General features: G+C 42.7%; 3 protein-coding genes across 6 annotated transcripts in view; 1 reads left to right on the forward strand and 2 right to left on the reverse strand.

Annotated features, from left to right (window-relative positions):
- Window positions 1–2077, reverse strand: part of Maml2 (mastermind like transcriptional coactivator 2) — a 174573-nt gene extending 172496 nt beyond the window's left edge. The window contains exon 1 of the mRNA XM_090319229.1: window positions 1112–2077. Within this exon, the coding sequence (XP_090175355.1) occupies window positions 1112–1621 (510 nt within the window). The 5' untranslated portion in view covers window positions 1622–2077. The remainder of the gene's footprint in view (window positions 1–1111) is intronic.
- A 10-nt stretch (window positions 2078–2087) lies between these two features.
- On the reverse strand, window positions 2088–18962 carry Ccdc82 (coiled-coil domain containing 82). 4 transcript variants are annotated; one of them, XM_090319228.1, is made up of 7 exons: window positions 18285–18962; window positions 17651–17837; window positions 15856–15948; window positions 14121–14245; window positions 9856–10041; window positions 3106–3193; window positions 2088–2389 (listed from the first exon to the last, which is right to left on the reverse strand). In XM_090319228.1, the coding sequence occupies exons 1-6, from the start codon at window positions 18957–18959 to the stop codon at window positions 3128–3130; spliced, it is 1332 nt and encodes a 443-aa protein (XP_090175354.1). In that variant the 5' UTR covers window positions 18960–18962; the 3' UTR covers window positions 2088–2389; window positions 3106–3127. The 4 variants fall into 4 exon arrangements, with proteins under 4 accessions (XP_090175354.1, XP_090175353.1, XP_090175352.1 ...); XM_090319227.1 differs by lacking the exon at window positions 2088–2389 and adding an exon at window positions 4793–4895 and having other exon boundaries at window positions 3127–3193; XM_090319226.1 differs by lacking the exons at window positions 2088–2389; window positions 3106–3193 and adding an exon at window positions 4646–4895.
- Window positions 18963–23751: 4789 nt separating this feature from the next.
- Jrkl (JRK like) lies at window positions 23752–25632 on the forward strand. Its single transcript, XM_090319230.1, has one exon. The coding sequence runs from the start codon at window positions 24003–24005 to the stop codon at window positions 25575–25577; it is 1575 nt and encodes a 524-aa protein (XP_090175356.1). The 5' UTR covers window positions 23752–24002; the 3' UTR covers window positions 25578–25632.
- Window positions 25633–25902: the final 270 nt, after the last annotated feature.

Here is a 25902-nt window from a genome sequence, read left to right on the forward strand (position 1 = left end):
CTGCTGGGGATATGCAGGGAGAAGCTGAGATGGAGAAGGTGGCAGAGAAGGAAATAGGCTTGGAAGCTCCCGTGGAGTGCCTCAGGCTCACTGCACTCATGGAAAAGCAGTGCACTGTGCATCTTGGCTAAGGTAGGCATTGTTTATCTGGCGCTGGTGTCCAGGAGTTACAGTTCTAGGCAACCCAAGCAGATTGGATGGAAGAAGAGAGGAGAACCACCTTGGAAACCAGAGCTTCTGAAACACTACCGTCACTGACCCGGGGCAGGGATGCCAAGAGTTAGAGAGACGCACCCTGAGGCCCTAAACTTCCTTGGGAGGAGGAGCTCACCACAGTGCCATCATTTGTTTGAGCAGTTACAGAACTTTGGGAGCTCTTGGAACTCAGAGGGACATCCACAGCTCTGCATGGCAGGGCTCTACCTTCTACCCAAAGGCCACAGGCTCAGCAGCTTGGAGAAAACCAGCACATACCAGGCAGAGATGGTCACCTGACTGGGACTGGCACCAAGAATCAATGATTCAGGGGAGACTCCCTGTGGGTAGGGCGTGTCTGTGCCTCGAGGAAGCAGTTCCAGTCAGAAACTTAGTCAGAACTCTGGGGCTGCATTTGCTGACACTGGGAGTGGCTGGAGACAAGGTGCTTCCAGGGGTGGTGAGGGCCTGCCCGTTCACCTCGTGTGGAGTCAGCATACTGGTGTGTCTAGAACCACATCAGATGTGGTGGCAGACATCCCCGGGGGAGAGCAGGGAGCTGACCGCTTAAGGAACATCCTCACCGCCTTTGGGAACACCTCGGCATCTCTCAACCATCCAGGAAGAGGGGGCTCCAGGGGGAGAGGGGCGCAGGGCAGGGGGAGGTGACTTTGACAGCAGTCCACCGAGCTGAGGGGTGCTGTCAGGCCAGCTGGGCCCCATCAGAGATGGGGCTTTGCATAAACCGAGGACCACCGTCATCCGGTCGGGATAACCCGGCCGACGGCCCTGTGGCCCTGGACCAGCCGAGTGCAGACCACACCTCACACCCTGGCCTCCCTCATGGCCACCTCCCCTCCATGGCCACAGTGACCCACACCACCAGAGCAAGAACAAGAGAAAAGCCGTGCCTTACCGCGATCAGGGCCGAGTTCCTCTGGTCCCCCGAGGTCGGGGCTGGCGGCGGCGGGTCCCCATTAATCCCAAGGCTGGCACCGTTGTGGCTGCTGTTCAGTGGGTGCTGCTGGCGATGGAGGGGGTCCGGCGCTGGCGGGGGTCCTGCGGACCCTGCCTGGGAGGTGGCGGCAGGGGCGGGCGGCGGAGCTGGGCCCGCGGCGGTCGCCGTGGCGGTGGTGGGGGCGGCCTTGGCATGCTTGCCAGCCCTTCTGGCCCCCTGGCCTTGCTGCACCAGGCTCAGGAGCTGCAGAGTGCTCTCCCTCTCCCGGTCCGAGCTCTCGGCCCGGCCTCGCTCGTAGCGGCCCTCGCAGCTCAGGTGGTGCTGGCGGCAGACGGCGATCCGGGCCCGCAGGCGCTCCACGATGGCACTGTGCACTCTTGGGGTGACCGAGCCCCCTCCAGGGAGCCCCGCCCCGGAGACCCCCCCCAGCCCGCCCGCGGGGGCCTGCGGGGGCGCTGTGTCCCCCATCTCCGTGGGACGGCGGCTGCTGCTGGCCAGTGCCCTCAGATCTGGGTTAGGCCCGGTGGGCTCAGCGCCCAGGGCTGCATGGACGCAGGTCTTCGGGGGGGCGGGCGGGGGCGTTCGACGGAATGGTGGAGAGGAGGCGCAGAAGCCGGGCGGAGGGGTGGACTGGAGGCGCGGGAGGAGTCGGGAGGTGGTGGGCTTCTATCCCACCCGAGGCACCTGGAGAGCCGGGCGGAGCCAGGCGGTGGGGCCTCCGGACAGCTCTCCGCGGGCACCTTTGTGCCAGCGTCCACGCGGCCAGCTGTCCTCACTTTTCCTCGGGCTGCTTTGCAATCCAGGCGCTGCCTCCTGGTGTTTTAAGTTTTTCCTCCTCTCCCCTGGCCGCTCTCCGCCTGGGGACCGCAGCGTCGTCTTCTGCCCTGTCCCGTCGCTGCTGGTCTCCGACACCAAGCCCCCCGCCCCTACCAGCGCAAGTCCTCGTTCCTCTACCCGAGGTGGTAACCCACCAACAGAGCGCCCTCAACACCGACTTTTTCTCTTCTGTGAAAGGTGATTATTTCTTATCCCCAGCTCTATTCTAACACAGCAGCAGGAGACAAACTCTTCTGAGAGTAATTTACAAAAGATGGTCACACTTACAAACTTCCAGCAAATGGCACAGAGTGCTGTCCAGCCACTTTTCTGTCCACTTTTGTAATGCCATCCCCGGCCAGTGGATCCGAGGGTCTGCCTGGCGAGCAGCAATGTGGTTCTATCTCTTGTAGTGCTCCGCTTTATAAATGGAAAAGAAAAAAAAAAGTAGCTTCTATTTTCCTTTCTCTTTCTCGGCTGCTGTTAGGCGCTTTGCTGACACTGGCTCCCGCCCGAAGTCACAGCGATACACTGGCTTTCATTGTGCTGTGATAGGAAAGGGAGAGGGAGGGGGGAGAGAGAGAGAGAGACAGAGGGAGAGGGAGAGGGAGAGAGGAGGGAGGGGAGAGAGATAGGGAGAAACAGAGGGACAGGGAGAGAGCAAGAGCGAGAGCGAGCCAGCAAGCTGCAGATGGGGAGGGGGGACGCTCAGGGCTCCCTGGTGGAAGGCTGGTGCCACTGCTCCAAGTGAGTAATTTGCCAGGCCTGCGGAAAGAGCAAGGCAGAGGGCCTCCCAGTGGCTACGAGGTGAATCCCAGAGCCTAGGCTTCTCAACCTCCCCCTCAGCTCAGCCCAACCTGGGTAACGTGGGGAGGACTGGGGAAAGTCCCCAACCTCTATGCAACCATTCCACCAGCTCCAAAAGGCTAAGAAATTCCCAGCCAGGGGATGTGTTTTCCCTTCCAGGCCTGCATCATGCCCACCCTGAGGACAGGATGTTCATTTTTCAATCTATAGTAAACGACACCGCTGAGCACACTAGCTGGGTTCACACTGGGAAGTGCTCATTAGTCCAGCCAGGGGCCTGGTGGGTTACTGCTGGAGCATGAGAGGGCTGTCTACGGAAGGTACTGTACCTGCCTGCTGGTGTGTCTCTGGCTACATCCATCTGGTAGTCACAGCAATCCAGTACGGATAATAAAATACTTTATGAGGATGGCATTGCTGGAAGGAAAGAAAAGATTGCTTTGAAATTTAATTGTCTAGGACAAAACCAAATGCAAGGTTATCAAAATGTTTGACTTGCTATGCAATAAAGAAGTTTAATAACAACACAAATCAAGTATCTCTCTTATGAAAACACTTAACTCTCTACTGACGATACCTTCCTGAAATAAATTCCATGCCACTGGCATGGTTCTGCTAGTCATGATCAATTACGGAACATAAACTAAGGTGAATGTAAGTCCAAAAATAATCCAGGCATCCTAATTTGGAAGTCATTTGGACCCCATCAATGGAGTTTTATTAATTTAAATCAAGTCTAATATTTTGATAATATGACCCTGCTTCAAAATGAACTATAGATAAGAATGAACTAACTCAATGGACATATCTCAAGATTACCTATGTTCATAGTTTAATCTGCCATCGTCTAGGCCTGCTTTCATCTAGAATCCTACAACCTCTGGAATGTTGGCTTGGAAATAAAAATTAACTACCCTCAGATAGAATACAGGCATTACAAATGTTTCAGATTTTGGAGATTTTTAGGTTTTGGAATGTTAACATGGGTGTTCACCAGCTAAACATCCTTAATTCAAAAATCCAAAATGTATGTCAGCTCTCAAAAAGTTTCAGCTATTCAGGAAGATCAAGAGTTCAAGGTCATCTTGGCACATTTAGTAAACTCTATCTTAACAGGAAAAAAAAGGCTGGGGTATGGATCAAGCAGTAGAACACTTGACTAACATACAGGAGTCCCTGTGTTTAATGTTAAACATTCAGTGTCAAAGATAAAGGGGGAAATAACCACTACATTCCAGTATTGGCATAAAAATTTCTGTGTAATCAGGTATCATGACAGCCGATAGCTCATTCCTGTACCTATTTGAAGACAGAGAGTAAGAAGCTAACCAACAGCCAGACTCTGAGGCAAGAACACTGGATGAATGAACATTGAGGTGGTTTTTTTTTGGCCATGGCTCACCAACTTAGACGACAGTAGACAAACAAAATTAGAGAAGTTTATTTAATATTCCAAAAGGTAATGCACAGATCTGGATAGGGATTTAGCAATAAAAACATAAAGATACTAGTTTAATTATATATATATATATATATTTTTTTTTGCCAGTCGTGGGGCTTGAACTCAGGGCCTGAGCACTGTCCTTGGGCTTTCCTCAAGAGTAGAGCTCTACCATTTGAGCCACAGCACCATTCCTGGCTTTTCTATGTATGTGGTACTGAGGAATCAAACCCGGGTCTTTGTGCATGCTAAGCAAGCACTCTACCGCTAGGCTAAACTCCCGGCCCATAATTATATTTTTAAGTTACAATATAGTTCTCCAAAATTTAAAGGGCACGAACGCCTCATTCATTTGATAGTCATCTCTTAAACAGACATTGTTACATAACTTTAAAATACATTTATAGAGTTAAAATTGCAAATCTATATTCTTCATGTACATCAGGTAAGTTTTATTAGACTGTAGAGGACCATCTCAGACTTTACATGAGCAGATATTTTGCCATGAAGATACACATACAATATATAAATGTCACATGATACAGAAAAACATCATCCATAATCTTCATATTTACAGGTATGTATAAAATCTTCTTCGAACGAAACGGGCTAAAAGTCAACCTTTTCATCTTGAAAGTAATCTGCAGAATTGAGATAGTCTTGAAGTTGAACATATTTCTGCATATGCAATAGAAAAGCTTGTTATTCCAAACAGTGAAGATAAATTAGCCATTTTCAAACTATAGACACAAATTGGAACAAGTCTATTTCATGTTTGTAACAAAATTCATTTTATTTAAATGATTAGGAGATAAATTTCAAATAAGGATTCCTAACAGCATTAGAAAGAAATCAAACAGTACTATTATTCATATCATGCCTGTCTTATTTTCTAGTACCATACTGATAGTAAAAAATGCAATGACTTTAAAAAGAGTTCAGAAGAGGAGACACAAGCAGTTGAAACCAGAAGAAACTGGTTGTTAAATGGTCCCGTGACACAACATTTGTTAGGTAAACTGTTAGTGGTGAAGGTTTCCGTACGAAACAATAGCTCACCAAAGTTGACATCCCAAGGATGTGTGGATCTGATAAGCTGAGTTTCCCAGAGAAAGGTTAGATCACACCCAAGACACTAAGTATAAAACCATGAGATCCTAGGCTAATGAACTGAGCTGTGATTTGACAAATAATGAGATAGTGAAACACTTGGGTACAGCAAGGGACTGATATGACCTAGGCAAAGTGCTCACTATAAACTAGGGGATGTGTGAGGACCTAAATTTAAACCCCACCGCCACCACTTTCTCCATCTCCCTACCCCAAGAAGGGAAAGAGCAAAATAATAAACTTACTAGGACCATTTAGCAATTAATTATAGAGCCCATGATAATAAATTAAGCTGTCTTGTTGCCTAGGATGGCTTAAATGCCAAATGCCAGAATTGAATGATGGTAATGAAGATGAAGGAAAAACAACAACAGCAACAGCAAAAACAAGCTAAGGAGTTAAGGGTGAAACAGATTTTAAGGTGAGTAGGTAGAAAAACCTTAGAGTTTCTTCACAGAAAGACTGGAGGAGCAAAAAAGATTGAGTTCAGTTTGGAACATACAGAGTTCCAAAGTGGTTGCTTCAGTTGAGATTAAATTCTCTAATCACTTCATGTCTCATGAATTCTGGAGGATCTATTCCCAAGAGATGGAAGGTCCCAAATGACCTAGAATTTTATGGGAGTGCTTTTCCACTAGGCAAGGCCATCAAGCCCTTTTGCATATTCTCAAGATTCCAACTCCATGGCTATTTAGGGCATTTCCTGGCTCAGACACAGACAGGTTTCATTAGATACCGGTAATCAGATACTTTAGGACTAGAAATATAGATGTTAAAAGTTTCAGTGTTTTATGTTCTTTGTATTATCTTTACATTGTTTTCTCATTAAGTTCACTTTGGAAAATGAAAATCTGTTGTACTGAAAAAGGAAATTAAATCTCTCCTCAGTTTTATTTCAAGTAATAGGCAATATTAATCAACAATTTTCTAATTCTAGGTCCTGTACTACATACTTGAAGTGTATTATTTTATCTCAAAACCAAAATCCTAATTAATACTTAGTTTGTGCTTTACAGATGAGAAGATCTTAGGATTAGAGAAATAATGTAACTTGAGTCCAAATTCTAATACTAGGAAGTGGTAGTACACATACAAGAACACATGCTTTTAATATAATAGCACACACTTTGTGTTTTTAAGGGTAGGAGGGTGATGGCTTTCATGAAAAGAAAACAAAGGGAAAGTGAAACACAAAAGGCAGTTAACATTACTCTAAGACATAGCTCTCATAGTTCTTCATAGACATTAAGAGAGTTTGGGTCTTATTTTAATAATGAAGATTATCTCTTACAATACCAGATGTGCCTACTGATAAAAATAGCTGAGATTACGGGAATGCAGTGTGAGCAGACAGTCAGAACACAAAAGGAATCTGGAGTCTGTAGTCTGAGGTAGCAGACTGGACCCACAGGAAGGGATGGGCCTTGCAAGGAATCCTGGGAAAGGGTCAGAACCTGGTGAAACAGGTACCATTAAACTTCAGTTCTCATCTCTACTTCACCAAAGGATCAGGCTTACACCTATAATCCTAGCTACTCCGAAGGCTGAGGTCTGAGGATCGTGGTTTGAAGCCAGCCTGGGAAGGAAGTCCATGAGACTATTATCTCCAACCAACAACTTAAAAACCAAAAGTGACACCATGGCTCCGTGTGTTAGAATGCCAGCCTTGACAAGAGCTCTGGGAGCTGGGAGCATGGCCTAATGGCAAGAGTGCTTGCCTAGCATGCACAAATTCCTGGGTTCGATTCCTTGGTACCACATACACAGAAAAAGCTGGAAGTGGTGGTGTGGCTCAGGTGGTAGAGAGCTAGCCTTGAGAAAGTCCAAGGATAGTAGTCAGAACCTGAGTTCAAGTCCCAGGACTGGCCAAAAGAAAAAAGAGCTCTGGTACCGCCCAGGCCCTGAGGTTCAACCCCATGACAGACCAAAAAACAAAAAAGAATCTTTAATACATCAGTGCATAATACCCTACGTATTTCTTCTTTTATTTGACAAGCTTCTAGATTATTCTGACATAATTAAGGGCAGGATTTTGAGACACATTAATTGAAGGAAAAAGAAGTTTTAAGTGAAGAAATTGGAAGATTAAGGGAAAGGACAGGTTTCTAATTACAATGTATTTGTGTAGAAATATGCTTAAAATGTACTGCAGAGGCCAGGAGTTTGGCCTAGTGGTAGGGTGCTTGACTAGCATGATGAAGACACAGGTTTGATGCCTCAGTACCACATACATAGAAAAAAGCCAGAAGTGGTGTTGCAGTGCAAGTGGTAGAGTTCTAGCCTGGAGAAAAAACCCAAGGCCAGTGCTCAGGCCCTGAGCTCAAGGCCAAGGACTGGCAAAACAAAACAACAAAACAAAAACAAACGTACTTCAAACATAACTATATGTCACAGATACATATCAATCTATATAACATTATGTCTATAGAGTATATATCCCATCATATATATATATATATATATATTTTTTTTTTTTTTTGCCAGTCCTGGGCTTGAGCTCAGGGCCTGAGCACTGTCCTTGGACTTTCTCAAGGCTAGAGCTCTACCACTTGAGCCTCAGCACCACTTCCGGCTTTTTTCTATATATGTGGTACTGAGGAATCGAACCCGGGTCTTCATGCATGCTAGGCAAGCGCTTTAACCACTAGGCCAAACTCCCGGCCCCCCATCATATATTTTTATGTCTATGTATCTATGACATATAAACCTTCATCTTAATTTTAATTATGTTCTAAAATCTATGTGCCAGTGGTTGTATATAGAGAATCCCCTCTTGAATACTTGTAAAGCATGACATTTGAAATATGATGTAAAAATCAATGTTAATAAAATCTTAAAAAAAATAACTGTAAACCTAATTGGATGTTTCTGTTGAAGTTTTCTTCACTTCGTAGTGTTCATGTGTCTTCTTAATTCTCCATCTCCACCACCACCACCATCTCCTCCTCCTCCTCCTCCTCCTCCTCTTTCCCATACCAATAATCTCACTTTAACTGCCCAGACTCCATCGAATTTTATGTCTTTCACTTTTTGAACTCAGGGCTATGGACTTGCTAGTTAAGTACTGCACTGCATGAGCTGCAGCCTTCTACTTCTTTTTCTTTTCTTCCAGTCCTGGGGCTTGAACTCAGGGTCCGGGTACTGTCGTTGAGCTTTCTCAAAGCTAGCACTCTACCACTTGAGCCACAGCACCATTACTGGCTTTTTCTGTGTATGTGGTACCAAGAAATCAAACCCAGGGCTTTGTGCATCCTAGGCAAGCACTCTACCACTAGGCCATACACCTAGTCCCTACTTTATTCTTAATGAAAACATGTTAGAATTTTTCCAAAGATATTTTAGAATGAGATACATATTATCATTTGTTTTGTATATTTCAATTTTACGATAATTTTCTTATCATTTGTTCTTTTCTTGGCTGCTGTGTGTGTGTGTGTGTGTGTGTGTGTGTGTGTGTGTGTGTGTGTGTGTGTGTGTGTGTTCGCATGCGCATGAGCACACCATTCCTGGGCCTTGAATTTGGGGCCTGGGCAATATCACTGAGCTTCTTTTGCTCAACCACGCTGTTCCTAGGCCTGAATTTAGGGCCTGAACACTATCACCAAGCTTCCTTTCCTCAAAGCTAGTACCATTTGAGCCACAGCTCCACATCTGGCTTTATTGGTAGTTTATTGGAGATAGGAATTTCAGACTGCAATCGGATTAGCATTCTTGGCATACTCCATGGACATCTGCAAATGCTCTGTGAGCAGACTAGAGCTTATGAGCTGCTAGTTGATCTTCAGGGATCCAGTGCACTCTTTATCCCCCTCTCCCCCCAATTTATCCCTGAGATCAAATGTAGTGACCAACAGAAGATGGGAGAACTGAAATGAATGTTGTGATCTGAACCTTCTGCACCTCTCCCCCATGAGTGTCATGTGAACGGGCAGTCGAGATCTTGTCCTCAGTGGCACCAGGTGCCTTTCGGGTTACAAGAACTATTCTAAAGAATAGGAAGCAAACAGATGGACATGAGTTCCGCATGTTGTCAAAGAAAATCAGGAGACTGCCTGGCGTGGTGTCTCACGCCTGCAATCCTAGCTACTCAGGAGGCCAAGATCTGAGGATCGTGATTCAAAGCTAGCCTGGGCACTGAAGTTCAGAAGACTCATATCTCCAACTAACCACCAGAAAACCTGAAATGGCACTGTGGCTCAAAGTGGTAGGGCACTAGCTTTGAGCTGAAGAGCCCAGGGACAATGCCCAGGCCCAGAGTTCAAGGCCTATGACTAACAAAAAAATAAAAGAAAATCAGGGCATCTCATATATGTATAAGAAGTCTGTGTAATAGCTAAAGCACCGAAGAACAGTCTTATTGTTAAAAATTGTATCTACTTCAGGGTTAGACAATGGTAAACATGAAAGGAATGAGTAGAAGAGAGAAAGTACAAAAACAAGACAAGAGAGGATCCTGGGTGTCACTGTCTTGTAATCACTTGTTTCTAGGCTCCAGGGTCTATAAAAAAAGACAGTTCTTTAGCTTTACCTTTTCAATCCAGCCACTTTTTTCTGATTGACTGAAAATTCTTTCCACAGTGTCTTTAACCTGTTCACCCTCAACTTCTTCTGTCTTTGCCAGGAAGCAACATTCTTGGTACAGTTGGAATTTAAAATGTTTTAGTTTATGATAAATTCTTGTGCGGTTGACACAAATTCTGCCCACAGTAAACACCTAAAACAAGAGACAAACATAATCATCTTGGCTATGAAGGGTATAATATAGTAATGAATATGTAGTTTTCACATTTTCTTTAATAGTACAATATAATAAATACATTATTAACTTATCTTACCTGTTTCTTTAATGGCTTCTTTGTCTTTAATTTACAGAATCAGTCAACAAAAACTTAGCACCTGTCATGCTCAAGTATTGAGGTAGATACTGGTGATGGATAAGTGAAAGACCTATTACCTGCATTAAGGAGTTTACAGTCTAGTGAGAAAGATAAATTATAAAACAATGAATCAAGAACCATGCAAGAGATGTTAAGTAAAAGATGTAAGTGAAAGGTGTACTTAACCAGCTGGAGAATCAACTTCTCCAAGCTAGTGACCCTCAAAAACACAGCCAAGTTTGGGAAAGAAGAGAAAAATGGTAGAAAGATGGGCACCACGGAACTGCATGGATATGCTACTGTGCTAAAATGTCTGGGTTAGGAAAATATCCTGACCATAAGCAAGCAACAAGCAAACAAACAAACTCTGTACCAATATTAAGTATCAGTAGGTTTTAATTAATATCCTCAAAACATGTGAAGTATGAAAAATAAATTGGGGTTTAAGCATATTTTTGGACCAATGTATCATATGCGAATGTTACATAAACACATTATCTGCTAACTGGAATTTTAATTTTATATATTTAAACAGAGTAGGATTATAAAATCAAAACCATTCTTTTGTATAACATTAACCAACCAGAACATTTTTTTCCACAATGTTTTGAGTGGTAATAGTTTGTTATACATACCCACAGGTAAAATAGGAAGACAGCATTATTGACTACTCAAAGCAAATAAATTTAGCATACAATATTTCCCTCACTGTAGAAAAGATATCAGAAGAGATCTGAACATTATGAAGTTATCAACTATAATATGACATAGTAACCTAAAGAAAGATATGAACTTCTTTCTAACATATGTACTTGGTCTATGCTTAATTTAGTTCACTGATGGATGATACTTTCACAAATTCTGTACAACTACTGTGGTATAGTTTTTAATATTTATCTACGGAACTTGTTCTGTGACAAAAAAAGCTAAACTTTTCTTCACATACATAGGTGATGATATTCAATAGATGAGCCCAGAGTATGTTGGCAAAAACAAATTTAAGTCATAACATAGTGATTGGCAAGTCATGTTTGGTGCATTTTCTTATGAAGATAATATTTTGGACATTTTTATGGCCTTTTTAAAACTCCAAAAAGTTGTGAAAAGCATGTTCTGATTTCTTTTCATGATTTGATGCCAAATTCTCTTCCTTTAAAAAACACATTTTTTTTTTTTTTTGCCAGTCCTGGGGTTTGAACCTAGGGCCTGAGCTCTGTCCTTGGGCTTTATGATACTTGCAAACTTTACTGCCCCAGAAGGATGTGATCAACTATATTTTTCAGTAGAAATGAGGAATCATACTATCTCACTTAGGAGAATTTAAATCAATAATATTTCCACCACCTAATAACAGGAATGATTTAGAGATAACTCTGGTCTCTTTCCTACCCATCCATCATCCATACTCCATGCACACGCAAAGGAAGTGCTTAATACTCACACTTCCGCGTTTATAAGTACATGCCTCACTCTCTGAAATAACATGATCTCTGTACTTTTCTTTCCTTGTACTCTTTCCCCTTGTTCTGTCTTCACTATTTGTGAAAATTACTGAGGACTTCGTATGCAAGCTCATGCGTGGAACATTTCAAAACTCCTGAAGACTGGCACTAGAGAATGGAATACCTGCTTGTCGTGTGACATAAAGTCGTCTGCCTTCATAGTCCTGGAGTTGTACAGCCTTCCTGACAAGTGCACAGAGTACCGGCAGTAGCGGTGCAGCCCACAGGCCTGACACGTACAATTTTCAGCATTCTTTGGAAGGATACTTACAGCAGAATAATTTTCAACTCGTTCCTGAAAACAAAAACGCAATAGAGTTTAAGATCAAAAATAAGAATCTATCCCAAATAAAACAGATCTTAATGAAACTGTAAATGTAAAACTCATTGATATTTCTTACTTCGATACTGAGCATAGAGTCAATGTTTTACAAGGTGTTGTTAAATTAAGAGAAACATTTTTAATTTTGTCTAGTGAGTGAAAAGAAACTGGATTGGGAAGAATAACTTTTATCTTTTTCATATTTATAAGTTACTGCTAAGTATTGTTGTTGATATATATTGAAATGTAGATTTCTACATCTCTTGTCCTGATGGACTGTAATACAGCTGAACTAACAATGCATAAACAGAAAAAACACATAACATGCATAATAAGCTGCACTGAGCTGTACAGTTACAGTGTCCAAGAATTTCTGCTTATACTTTGGGTCTATGCTAGCCATTACTTTAGCAGTTGGTAGTGTCGAATAGGTTTTGCCATAGCATTTGATGTACACATAATGAATACACTGTTAGCATAATTAATCTATACTCACGTCTTCCAGTAGCCAGAAAATTATTAATTATCCAAAACCACAGATTCTTTCCCAGACTGTGATTCAAAACATGGCTCTCTTTCTGTTCTTTGTATTTCTCCTGCTTATAGCTCCTCCAGACTTAGAGGCTGAGATTCAGATATCTTAAGGTGACTAGCTACTTTCTGCCTCTGTGGCATTCAGTGAAACCCTGGCCCAGGTAACAGTTCTCAGCTTGGTTTCCAGAGTGACTACAGGAAGCAGAACACTCTTGATGATTCCTACTAGACAGGCTGACAAATACACTTTGCTGGGTCAAATGACTGAGATTATAGAAGTGTCGATTCTATTATTTCTTTATGTTCAGCAGTAGAATTAGTTTACTCCAAGTTGTTATAGTCCCCCCATCTCTAATCAGTCTATGTAGCTCACAGCTATCATTCCAGCATGGGTTTTTCCAAACCCTCTGTAACCTGTCACAGTGCAGGAAAGCATATTATGACCTAGAACATGCTAGGATCTCTTGGTCCATGTAATTGCCAGCTTTTACCTAATTTTTCTAAATTATACTTTCCTCATTTAAAAAATAGTGATAATGGTGACTTCCTCATGTGTTACTTCATAGAATAAATACACTTTACATGTAATTCTTGGCGAACGTTGCATGTTCTACAGTTTTTCTTTTTCCTCTCCCACCCCTCCCCCAGTACTGGGCTTTGAATACAGGGTATTGAACTTGCTAGACCATCTTGTCTATAACCTAAGACCTTTTTACTTTAATGTTGCTTTTTTTTTATTGTCACTACGATCTTCTTACCTATATCTTTTGTCCAGTTGGAATTAACAGACATATAACCCCACATCTGTTTTTGTTATTTTTATTGAGGTCTGCTAATTTTTTTTCTCCAGCTGACTTTGGAATGCAATTGCTACAGCCCAAGTAGCTAGGATTATAGGTGTGTACCACCACATCTAGTCTTACTGTTTATTTATTACAAAAACAATATTTATGCTACATTATAAGGGCTGTGCTATAAATTTTATGCTTCAAGGAAATAAACATTTCCCTTCAAATTGACAAATGTTCTTTCTATCTGAGGAAGAAACTTGGGCTTGAGAGCGGTTTAATAATGTACATCAAATCAAAAAGATTTATATGGTAGTCACTCTTCAACTTGAAGTCTTGTGATTCTGTAATTGCATAGATATCTCGCAAACCTAGTAATTTACTGCCAATTTACTACCAGCTAACTTAAAAGCTGAACTGGATGAAATGTAGTCTTCTAAGAGAAATGTGCCCCACTCTCAGGCCTTTTGTACTTCATTATTTGAATAAGGTCTCCAGCTCTTGGCTGGTCCCAGCATCCTTAGGCCACTAAGCCCTAGAGACGTTCTAAACTATATTTCTCAGAATGACCTAACTATTAGATAACTATTACTTGTCTATTAGTATATGCTCATATGTATGGATCAAAATAATGATAGCCTTTCCAATAGGTGAGGAGAAATAAGCTGACAAAGGTCAGTGCATTGGAAGACTACTGCACATGACTGAAGGCAGGCGAGGTCTACAGTAGCCATCTCCCCCAAAGTGTGCAAGAGTCACAAAGCACGTACCTTGTATTGCTCTTTCCATCGACTTCTAGAAACTAAGTTCTCTAGACGAGGCTGAATAAAGCGATCATCCAAATAGTGAAGAGATGTCAACATTTCTTTTGCGTATGATTTTTGCCTGGTACCATCTGACAAGGGATTGATAACAGTAATAAAAAAAAAAACCACCAATCATGGGACTGGGAGTTTGGCCTAGTGGTAGAGTGCTTGCGTAGCATGCACAAAGACCCGGGTTCGATTCCTCGGTACCCCACCTACATAGCAAAAAGCCGGAAGAGGTGCTGAGGCTCAAGTGGTAGAGCTCTAGCCTTGAGAAAGTCCAAGGATAATGCTCAGGCTCTAAGCTCAAGCCCAGGACTGGCAAAAAACAAACAAAAACCAAAAAACAATCATTCTGTCCATCATTCTGAAAAAAATCAACCGAATATTTAAGGACCTTTTCCTAGAGTATTAAGAAGACACTTGGTTGAAAATACTTTAAGTTACAAAAAAGAAAAAGAAAACCTGAAAACACTCATTTCTTCAGAATACAAGGGGAAAAACTTTTAGAGTATTTTCTGATAAGTCAGATTTAAGAGACTGGCAAGCTATCTTGTATTCTCTTATACAAAGTTGGCCTGGGTTAACCTTGAATTCCAGATCAAAGTTCCAAGTCAGCTTTTGACTCTCTTCAAATGGCTCTGTTCTGCGGATCTAGTGGTAGCTCCTTGTGCCAACAAAGCAGAATTTTCCTTTGGCTAGACATTTTCCTCATTCTTCCTTTGCACGCCACGCTCACTTCTGTCTTCCTGATTTGGTTCATACTGCATTCTCTATTTATACACATCTGTTAGCCTGACACAGTGGGTAACGCCTGTAATCCTACCTACTAAGGAGGCTGAGATCTGAGGATTGTGGTTCAAAGCTAGCCAAGGCACCAAAGACTGTGAGACTTTTATCTACAATTAACCAGCAGAAAACCACTAGAAAAAAGTGGCACTGAGGCTCAAGGGGTAGGGCTGAAGAGCTCAGGCTCAGAATTCAAACCTCATGACCAACAAAACAACAACAACAACACATTTGTCATGGTCTTTTTGCTTCTATCATTTTTAAAATTCTACTAAGGAATCTTATAAATGATGTCAGTGCATGCTAACCTGAACTCATTTCTCTACCTTCTCTTGGAACTCACTGCACTTCGGCTCTACAGGCCTTCTAAATCATTCTTGAACACAGGAAACTCTTCCCCGGGGGTCTCAGTGCTTGCTGTGCTCTCTGTGCTACATGGCTACAACCTTCACTTCAAGTCTATTTAAAGTTAGCCCTGGGAGATACTCTCTGATCAACCTTTGCTCTATACTCTTCCCCTACAGCACGGACTTTTCTGTTAGTAAAGGGATTATATTCATTTTGCATGAAAGCATAAGATGCCATGAAAGTGACATTCCAAAAACTCAAGAGAAGCTGGGCCAGCACATGGATGCTGTGCACTGCTGTTTTAGGAGTTTATTTCCTCAAATTCATAAAAAGCTCTTTGGGTACATGGGTCTGTCATGTTCTCATTTTTTACTTATCTCAAATGATAAATCCAAGGAACTTTTCACTCAACTCTATTTTTTGGTGGGGTGCATCCTAGAAGAAACAGCTAATAAGTCTTAAGAATGGTTCTCCTTGATTTTGCTTAATCTAACTTTAAAAGTGATGGATTAACCATTAGGGAAAAACAAATTTTAATGTTCCATTTACACTGTGAACTTACCATACAATGTTCCCAGAAAAGATTCATCTAAAGCGTTGATCAGAAGAGCCCTCACAACTCTTTCAAAGTGAGCATAGTGATCGCTGAAAGAATCTGAAATTAATTAAAAAATAAATACTACAATCAAGCGGACAAAGCTCTCTGGAATAGACATGGTCAGTGGTAGGAAACTGGGAGTATCCACAGTCAGCTGACTGAGCCTGTAGCTGCCTTGGAGACTTGGCTCCCTAAGCAAATCCCCATCATCCAAATTTATTTGCTTCTAATACAGTTTCAGACATTATTTTAAATGTTCTCAACCTTGCTAAGGAAAAATTTATTAAGAACACTAGAAATTACAATTGTGATAAACTTGCATGTGCTACTGTGAACTTGATAGACTTCTGAAGTTTCTCAATATCAGAGAATTGTTCTGATAAGTGGTGGTATTAATAAATGTAACATTTTAAAAATCATACAGTAAAATATGTCATGATTTTAAATATCTGCATAATCCACTGCACCAGTCTTTTCCAAATGACTAAGGTATTGTTACAAAATTATACATGGATATGATAAAGTATCATATGTCTTGTATGAAACTAGCATTATAAAGTGCTCTAAAGCAGGACATGGTGATTCATGCCTGTAATCCTAGCTACTTAGGAGTCTGAGATCTGAGGATCACAGTTCAAAGCGAGCTCAGCACTAAAGTCCATGAGACTCTTACCTCCAATGAATCACTTGAAAACAGGGGAAGTGGGGTTGTGGCTCAAGTGGTAGGGCAGTAGCCTTGAGCTGAAGAACTCAGCGACAGCACCCAGGCACAGAGTTCAAGCCCCATGACCCACAAAAAAAAATACTCTCAAAACACTCCTTCCCTTTTTAGCTCACTATCCGTCTGAGGAAAACTATTAGCATATACTATAACAAAGTGGCACATCATGACAGACTAACTGCAAAACAGGTGTAAGACTCTAGCTACCTTCCTACAGTAAAGAAGACAAAGTTCACTTAGGCTCCTGTGGCTGTCTGCAATCACAGCCGCTGAGGAGGCTGAGACCTGGAGGATCTTTTTTAAAGCTAGCTCAAGCAGAAAAGTCTCTGAGACTTTATCTCAATTAACCATCAAAATATCAATTGAAGGCATGGTTCAAGTGGAAGACTGTCAGTAATGAGCAAGAAAGCTGAGGGAAAGAGCAAGGCCCTGAGATCAAGCTTCAGTACTGCCAAAAAAGGGCTAGGATTGCAAAACAATAGCACTCTCCTAATTTTTAGAAAATATAGTCTTTATTTCATGAAATGTTTATATTGATGTAATGAGTATTTTAAATAAAGAGATTAAAGAATTTTAAATTGTATTTCTAGTGGGTGGTTCACACCTGTGATCCTAGCTACTCAGGAGGCTGAGATCTGGTTCAAGCTCAACCCAGCACTAAAGAACTAAAGAATGTGAGACTCTTTTCTTCAATTAACCATTAGAAAATAGGAAGTGGGGGTGTGGCTCAAGGGGTAGGGTGGTAGTCTTGAGCTGAAGAGCTTAGGGACAATGTGAAAGCCTAGAGTTCAAGCCCCATGATCCACACACACAAAAACCCCCCATATTTCTATAGTGGTAAACATCGGTAGAAATGCTAGAAATAAAGACTTGTGGGGATCAACATATTTTAAGATGGAAAAGATTTTTTGAGAGCATTGGAATAGTGCATTTAAGATATCTGAAAATGAAACTAAACCAATGTAATATTAAAAAGTTGACTTGCTTATTTGTAAATTTGAGCAAGTTATAAAATGTTACCTTGATATTTAAACTTACAAAGAGAATTCTGTTTTACTAATTTCAGTTGTGATGTCAATTTTTCTCCTGGTTCACTTTTATACTCGTCACTCTCTTCATCTTGTACTACAAAGTCATCGATAATATAATCATCTCCATCTTCAGAAATGTTTTCATCTTCATTGTCATCCTCATTGCCACTTGGGCAAGATTCTTTTTCAGAGTCCTAATTAAGATAAATGTTTCCGTAAATTGGGCCAGTGTGGATATAAATTTGGAAGGTTATAACTGAGTTAAAATTACGCAGAATTAAGCTCATATTTTTAAGATTAAAATTAGAGAATTTTATCATGTTGAATGGTAAACTTATTAGGAAGATTATGCCTCAGTTAAGTGGTACAAAATGTTTAAGATTGTAAGCATTTAAGAACAGGAAAGACCAGGTAAAACAGTACTCTTATAATTCTAAAAAAGTGAGGAAAAAAAGTGAGAAACAGGCTCAGAATAAAACAATACTATTGGGTACAACCATGCAATTAAACATGTTCAGGGATATTTGAATAATAGATTCTGGATTTACTGAAGATAAAATCTAGTACTTTGGCATTTATAAAAATTAAATACTCTTAAATAAACTTAAAAACAATAATACCACCAACAAAATACAACACACCTCAAAATCTCTACCACTACTGCATCTCTGAGAAGACCTTTGTTTTGAGAGTTCTTTTAACTTCTGGAGCTGTCTTCTCTTTCGGGCAGCTACTGATTTTTCAGGGGTTTCTGGCTCCATTTCCACTGAGGAGCAATCATCATCCTCAACCACTCTTTGTGGACGTTTAATGCCTACTTTTCTAACTACGACATCACTGTCATTCTCACTGTCAGTGCTGTCATACATCGTAGTGGCATTTCTTTTTCTCTTCCCTCGCTTGATGCATTCTTCATCACTGTGTTTGTGGAGCTCCTCCTCCTCTTGACTCAGAGGCTTGCTATGACCTGGTAAGTCAGTAAGTTTTGTATTGTTCATTTCTTCCTCTTCTTCCTCAATTGTTAAACCACTGCCAGTGTAAGTGCTTCCTTCACTCTCAACATTGGTTAGAGTAAGCTCTCTTTCATTCGTTTGTGTTTCATTATCAAGATGATCCTTGCTAGTATTAAGTTCTTCTTTACTATCAACACTTTCCTCACTACTAAACTCTTCCTCCCTATCCAGCTCTTCATCACTGTCACATAGCTGTGAGATACTTCTCTTAGTCCGCCGCCAGTCAATTCGAGATTTTTGTTCAGGCACTTGAGTTTCAGAGTATTTCCTTGTTTCATGTGTTCTAACATGGACCATTTTCATGAAAACTTCTGCAAAATAAAGTTATTAGGAATAACAGACTGCAGCAATGAATTTATAGATGACATACATCATCTTTATATGATTTTATTAAATGATCCACTAAGGTAAAAATCACATAAAATATCTGGGTAAAGAAGTCTGAATACTGTAAAGATAAAATTATAAACCATAATTACTGAACATCTATGAAACTATTACACGAATATTTCCCAAATCGTGCTTCATGTTGAACTGAAAGGAATACAAAGAAAAAGCATGTTCCTGGAGCCTTCAGGAAGTACTTGTATGGAGGGAAAAGAAATAAAAATGAAACTTCAGACTCAAAGGAGGAGACGGGAATAGAAAAGTAGAATGAGATTTCCAAGGTGATCAATCATCTTTTAGGCAAAGGTGGAGTTTGAGTAGCAAAATGACATGAATTATAAAGAATCATAAGAAAGGTTATAAAGTAGTAATTGACATAATAAGAGGCAACAGTGAAATGGTGAAAGAGAACCTAGACAGTACACTGACAGCCTCAATGTACCTTAGTAAGGTAGTAGTAGGGTTAGATATGGTACAACCCAACAGAAAATTTACTAAAAATCCAATAGTACAGTCAAGTGGATAAAACAAGGAAGTTTCACGGTGAAGCAGTGCATGACTTTGGGAAGAAATCCAGAGCTCTGTTTCTGATGTTAAAAGAAAGGGTGAATTCCATTAAAATGATCACAAGCATATATTAAAGGAGGAATCAAGAAAATTAGAAAATCAGAATCATTTTCTGGTTGCTGTGGGCTAGAAACATGATCATAATATGATGACACTGACCTTATACCTGTGTATAAGAGCTTATAGAATTTAATCATTAGTCCCCTGCAAAGAAATGACCTTAAGAGTATTCCAGGATTTCTACCATGTACAAAATATTCCTGGATTTTTTTCTATAAAAGATAGCATGAAAAAACCTATAGAAACAAAAATAAAAATCTAAGGGGTATATATATATATATATATATGAACTGTTAGCAGTTTCCAACTATTATTAAGGACTTTCATAAGTATGTGAGACATACTCTGAAAGAGATGCCAAAACATTGAAGTTAATTTTTTGTTTGTGTGCAGTGAGGTATTTCTGGACAAGATTTATAGCCAGAATGATTTCTTGGGAGAAGAAAGATGATACCACTGATTAGATTGTACAAATCCTGGTATTTTTAGTTTGTCAGTCGTGGGGCTTGAACTTCTGGGCCTGGGTGCTGTCCCTGAGCTCTTCAGCTCAAGGCTACTACCCTACCCCTTGCGCCAAATTGCCACTTTCAGTTTTCTAGTGGTTAACTAGAGATAAGAGTCTCAACAGTCTTTAGTGTATAGTGCCCACTCTGGCTTTGAACCATGATCCTCATATCTCAGCTAGGATTATAGGCATGAGCCACTGCACCCAGTTTAAATCCTGGTATTTTTATAAGCCAATGTCTCTTGTCTATAATGGTAACACCTCTAACAGTCAGAGCAGAAGTTGAAATACTATACCCTAGAAATTATATTTATGGTGTAAATAATAATTGCTACAAGATAACATAATAGCAATTTCAAATTCTAGTCATTAGGCTGATGAGTCTGTTATCTGAAATTATATTTTGGTTGCAGAATACTTATATTAAAATGAAAAAAATGAACAAAAATGTCAGATGTGTGATTACTCTTTAAAACTTCTTATATTATTCAAGGAAATGTTCTTTACAATATATCCACCTAATTTCTGCTCTGAGTTTGAAAAGATGATGTTCCTTGAACAGATACTAGATAGGTTAGGGAACTTATATTTTGAAGCCATGCAAAACAAACAAGTTTTTGGAAGCAAATACATTAAATTTGCATAAGCCAGTGTTCATTACACTGTAATAAGCCTTTCTTATAAATGTGTTTGAATTGAGAGAAATAATGAAAAACACTGATGATGAATGACAAATATGGTTTCAATAGGTATACTGTAGCAAACGTGGACAGTAAGAAATGTGAAAAATCATTTTACTAGTACCTCAAATAAATTTATACACACTAGATGACTCTCAAAAAATAACACACTCACCTAATTTATCAGGAGGCTGAGATCTCAGGATCTCAGTTTGAAGCCAGGCTGGGAAGGAATGTCTATGAGGCTCTTCAAGTAACCACCAGAAAATCAGAACTGGCACTGTGGCTCAAGTAGTGAGTGCTAGCCTTGAGCAAAAGAGCTCAGGGATAGTGCCCTGGCATTGAGTTCAAGCCCACAACCAAACATCCCACTAAAAAACCCCCAAAAAGATGCTCAGAAAGTTATAATGTTATTTCTAGGACAATGGTAAAAAGATGATTACTATTAAAAAGACTGACATCTGTAGGTAGTTAAGAAATAAAAGGGCTGGGGAATGTTGATTAGTGGTAAAGTGCTTGCTTGCCTGGAATGCATGTAGGCCCTGGGTTTGATTCCTCAGTACCACATAAATGAGAAAGTAATTTTAAAAATTAAAAAAAGAAATTCCCCTAAATTTTTTGTTTCATTTCATAATTATTCACCCTTATTCTTAAATCTTGACAAGAATCCTCCAGAGAACATGCCATATGTTTTTATTTATAAATATCAAAGGCAAGGACACAAGAGTGTAAATGACTTACCCAAGATCACAATGCCTGCTAGTGAGAAACTGGGATTAGAAACCAGGCCTCCTGACACTTCGTCCAGTGGGACACAATGACTGCTGCCGATATATTTGTATAAAGGTTACACCTGTAAAATATTACCATCATCTTAATATCTCACTTATGCTGTTTTACATTTAGAAAATAGCCATCAAAATGGTCCAGAGTTTACAAATATGCCTTTCCTATCATGTAACTAGCTAAATTTTAGCACAGATAAGTTTGGTCAGACACTTTTGCAAATTATTTATCCACTGAGCAGGGAAAAAAATATAAAAGAGATGAACATTGGCAGACTTCTCTCCACTATTTTACTGATGACATTGATCACATACTTTAAGGGATACCCCAATGAGTTCACAAGTAAAGATTTTAAAGAAAGGCAGACTTTGATTTAAAAAATATTGAATCTGAATGCTTGAGGCAACATATATTTATTTCAAATAAAGGATTTTATTTGACCCAACAAAAACTGTCAGAGTTTCAACTTCAAAACTATTAATAAGGTAAAAAATATTGTCATTGCAAGAGGAAATAGAAACATAGTAGACTCCTATTGGTACTTTCTGAGCCTCTTCACTATATTAGACTGGGGAGGGATGATTGATGGCAGAAGGAAAAGGAGAATGAACCTGGGGAGAGAAATGAGCATGGAAAGCCAGGTTGAAGGGAAAGAAAGGTATGTCTCTAAGATTTACTCAGAAAAAACATCTGTGTAAATGGATGTAATTCCTATATATGCTCAGCACACACCCAACTTCTTCAAATGAGATTTTTATTGAGCTTCTGTAATAATACCTCACCTTTAGCTAAAAACAAGACTCCAACCAGAAAGCAAGAAGTGAAGGGAGAGGATTAATACTATACTGTTTCATGGCTGCTTAGTGGAGATGCACATAATACCGGTATGAGTCCTGCCAACAATGGAGATTAAAAGCCATCACATCAATTGTGTTCTTTGTCTCACAGTTCTGCAACTCCACAACTAAAAGAAGGTTCCGAGAGGGTGTCACTTGAGTCTCTCACCAGAGTATCTTTTCCTCCACATCTTGGGGCCCGGAGGGTGCCGAACAAGCAGGCGGCAGTTGTCACGCACAGCATTTGGAGGTCAGTGGAACCCTAGACTGTTTATCTGGAACTCCACCAGAAAGGGCTCGCTCTTGTTGGTAAACTGTGCCCCTCCTTGGTGTTGGGAAGGGGGTCAAGGACCTGGCTATCAGATCCGTATCCAAATGCCGGCACCCGCTGGGAGCAGTGGCCTCGCGAGATGAGATAATGTAGACGCCCCCAGGCTGCGCGAATTCCTGGGGACGCTCGGAAGCAGGGAGCTGTCAGCTCCGGGCCGGGTCCTCGCGTTGTCGCAGCCCCTCCTCTGACCACCCTGGGTAGGAGGGACGCCAGAGAAGCGGAAAGGGCCCCAGGACACCCGCAGCCCTGCGGTGGCTCCCGGGGGTGGGCGAGCCGCCCCAGGCGCTGTCCCCGCCACGTCCCCGCGACACCCGGCCCGGGACGCCGAGGGAGGGCCTGGCACCCCGAGGCCGCCGCCTGGAGGCCGAGTCCGGAGCCGGGCTCTCCAGGCCGTGAGCCTGCTCAGGCGGACAACCGGGGCGCGGCGTCCTCGCCCGCGCGGCCGCGGAGCGGGGCTGAGGGGCGCGGAGCTGACGGGCGACACTCAGCGGTAACTCACTCTCGCCCACCAGGAGAGGCGCTGGGGGCGCGCCAGGGTAAGGAGCCGTCAGCGGCCCGAGCCGCAGCGGGACCCGCCGACACCGCCCTCCCGCTCTCACCTTTCAAAGCGCCTCCGCCCCCGCCTCTCCCTACTTCCGGGCGCGCAGAAGACGCCACGCCCACTTCCGGCTCGCGGGGGAAGTCCCGCCTCCGGGAGGAACAGGGGGCGGGGCAGCGAGGCTGCTTCCGGGAGCGAGCGCCGGGGAGGGGCGGCGCCGCGCGGCTGTCAGCAGCGGTGGACTCGAGGTAGCAGGGGCTCGGGACGGCCCCGCCGTGGGTCCTCGGGAACTGTGGGGCCGGGCCCAGGGCCGGAGGAGGACGGGGACCGTGCGAGGGCGAGGGCCGGACGCCGGGGGCCGGGAGCCCGGGGCGGGGGTCGGCGGGGGCCGGGAGCCCGGGCGGGGGTCGGCGGGGGCCGGAATCCCCGGGCGGGGGTCGGCGGGGGCCGGGAGCCCGGGGCGGGGGTCGGCGGGGGGGAGAGCGAGCCCGAACCCTGGCCGCGGAGGTCGTGAACCTGTCGGGCACTCGGGGTCTCTCCCACTGTCCCCCGGTTTACAGGTCGGCCCCCCGCCCCCCAAGCCCTCTCCTCCACCCGGCGGGCCGGTGGCTGTGAAGCTGGCAGGACGCTCTGAAGTGGGAACGACCCGGGCCGCCATGTCGGGGAAACGGAAGCGCGTGGTGTTGACCATTAAAGACAAACTGGACATCATCAAGAAACTCGAGGACGGGGGCTCGTCCAAGCAGCTGGCCGTGGTCTACGGGATCGGGGAAACCACCGTCAGGGACATCAGGAAGAACAAGGAGAAGATCATCACTTACGCCAGCAGCTCGGATTCCACCAGCCTCCTGGCCAAGAGGAAGTCCATGAAGCCGTCCATGTACGAGGAGCTGGACCGAGCCATGCTCGAGTGGTTCAACCAGCAGAGGGCGAAAGGGAACCCAGTGTCGGGACCAATTTGTGCCAAAAGGGCAGAGTTCTTCTTCTACGCTTTGGGAATGGACGGTGATTTTAACCCTTCCGCTGGCTGGTTAACCCGTTTTAAGCAGAGGCACAGCATCAGAGAGATCAACATTAGGAACGAGAGATTAAATGGGGATGGGGCTGCCGTGGAAGATTTCTGTAACAACTTCCGAGATTTTGTTGAGCGAGAGAATTTGCAGCCTGACCAGATCTACAATGCAGATGAAACTGGGCTGTTTTGGAAGTGCCTCCCCGCCAGGACTTCAGGTATCAAAGGAAAATGTTCTGTCCCCAGGCACAGGCCACTGGAAGAAAGAGTCACTGTCATGTGTTGTGCCAATGCCACAGGTCTGCACAAACTTAAACTCTGTGTAGTGGGCAGAGCGAAGAAACCTCGCTCTTTCAAATCAACAGATACTGTAAATCTGCCAGTTTCTTACTTCAGCCAAAGAGGTGCATGGATGGACCTTTCCATTTTCCGCCAGTGGTTCGATAGGATTTTTGTTCCACAGGTTCGAGAGTACTTGAGATCCAGAGGCCTGCCTGAGAAGGCGGTGCTGTTGTTAGATAATTCGCCAACACATCCAAATGAAAACGTCCTGAGGTCAGATGATGGTCAAATATTTGCTAAATATTTACCAGCTAATGTGGCTCCACTGGTTCAGCCCCTGGATCAGGGGGTCATAGCAGCCGTGAAAAGGAACTATCGTGCGGGCCTCCTCCAGAACAATCTAGAAGAAGGCAATGACCTGAAGTCATTCTGGAAGAAGCTGACCCTGCTGGACGCACTGTACGAAGTAGCCATGGCATGGAACTTGGTGAAGCCAGTCACCATTAGCAGAGCTTGGAAGCAGATTCTCCCCACGGCAGAGGAGAAGGATGGGTTAGACTTTGATGAAGAAGATATTTCTGTAGCTACTGTGGCCGCACTTTTACAGCACACCAGAGGACTGGAAAGCCCGACTGCTGAGAACATTGAAAGATGGCTTGAAGTGGACAGTACTGAGCCGGGTTATGAGGTGTTAACGGATAGTGCAATCATCAAGAGAGCACAAGGCCAGACAGATGAATCCAGTGGAAATGAGGAGGAGGACTCAGAGTTGGTTCCAGAGAAACATATAGATCATGCAGCTGCCCTCCAGTGGACTGAGAATTTGTTAGATTATCTAGAACAACAAGGTGATATGATTCTACCTGATAGGCTGGTCATACGTAAACTTCGAGCCACCATCAGGAATAAACAGAAGATGACAAACACGAGTCAGTAATGACATTTAATTTCATCATTGTTCTAGGTAAATAAATGGTATTTGTGACACTTAATCACTAAACAATGTACTTTCTTTTTCTCCATGTTCACCACTGTCCTGTGAAGTATATCTAAAGCAGTTACATGGTTCATAATGTATTTTTGTCTTTATTTGTGCTTGTGGTCAGAAGCTGATCTATATAGATATAAGTTACAAGTCTGTGTCCGTTCATTTTTGCAGATCAGCAGTCATTACTCTGTAACAGTAACATTCCCCAGATTCTCTAGCAAAAGTTAGAGAGAGCCAGGTACTGATGGCTCTCTGCTGTTGGAATCCTAGCTAC

This window comes from Megascapheus bottae, chromosome 27 (assembly GCF_031878675.1).
Source record: "Megascapheus bottae isolate mThoBot1 chromosome 27, mThoBot2.hap1, whole genome shotgun sequence".
In the NCBI taxonomy this organism is placed as follows: Eukaryota; Metazoa; Chordata; class Mammalia; order Rodentia; family Geomyidae; genus Megascapheus; species Megascapheus bottae.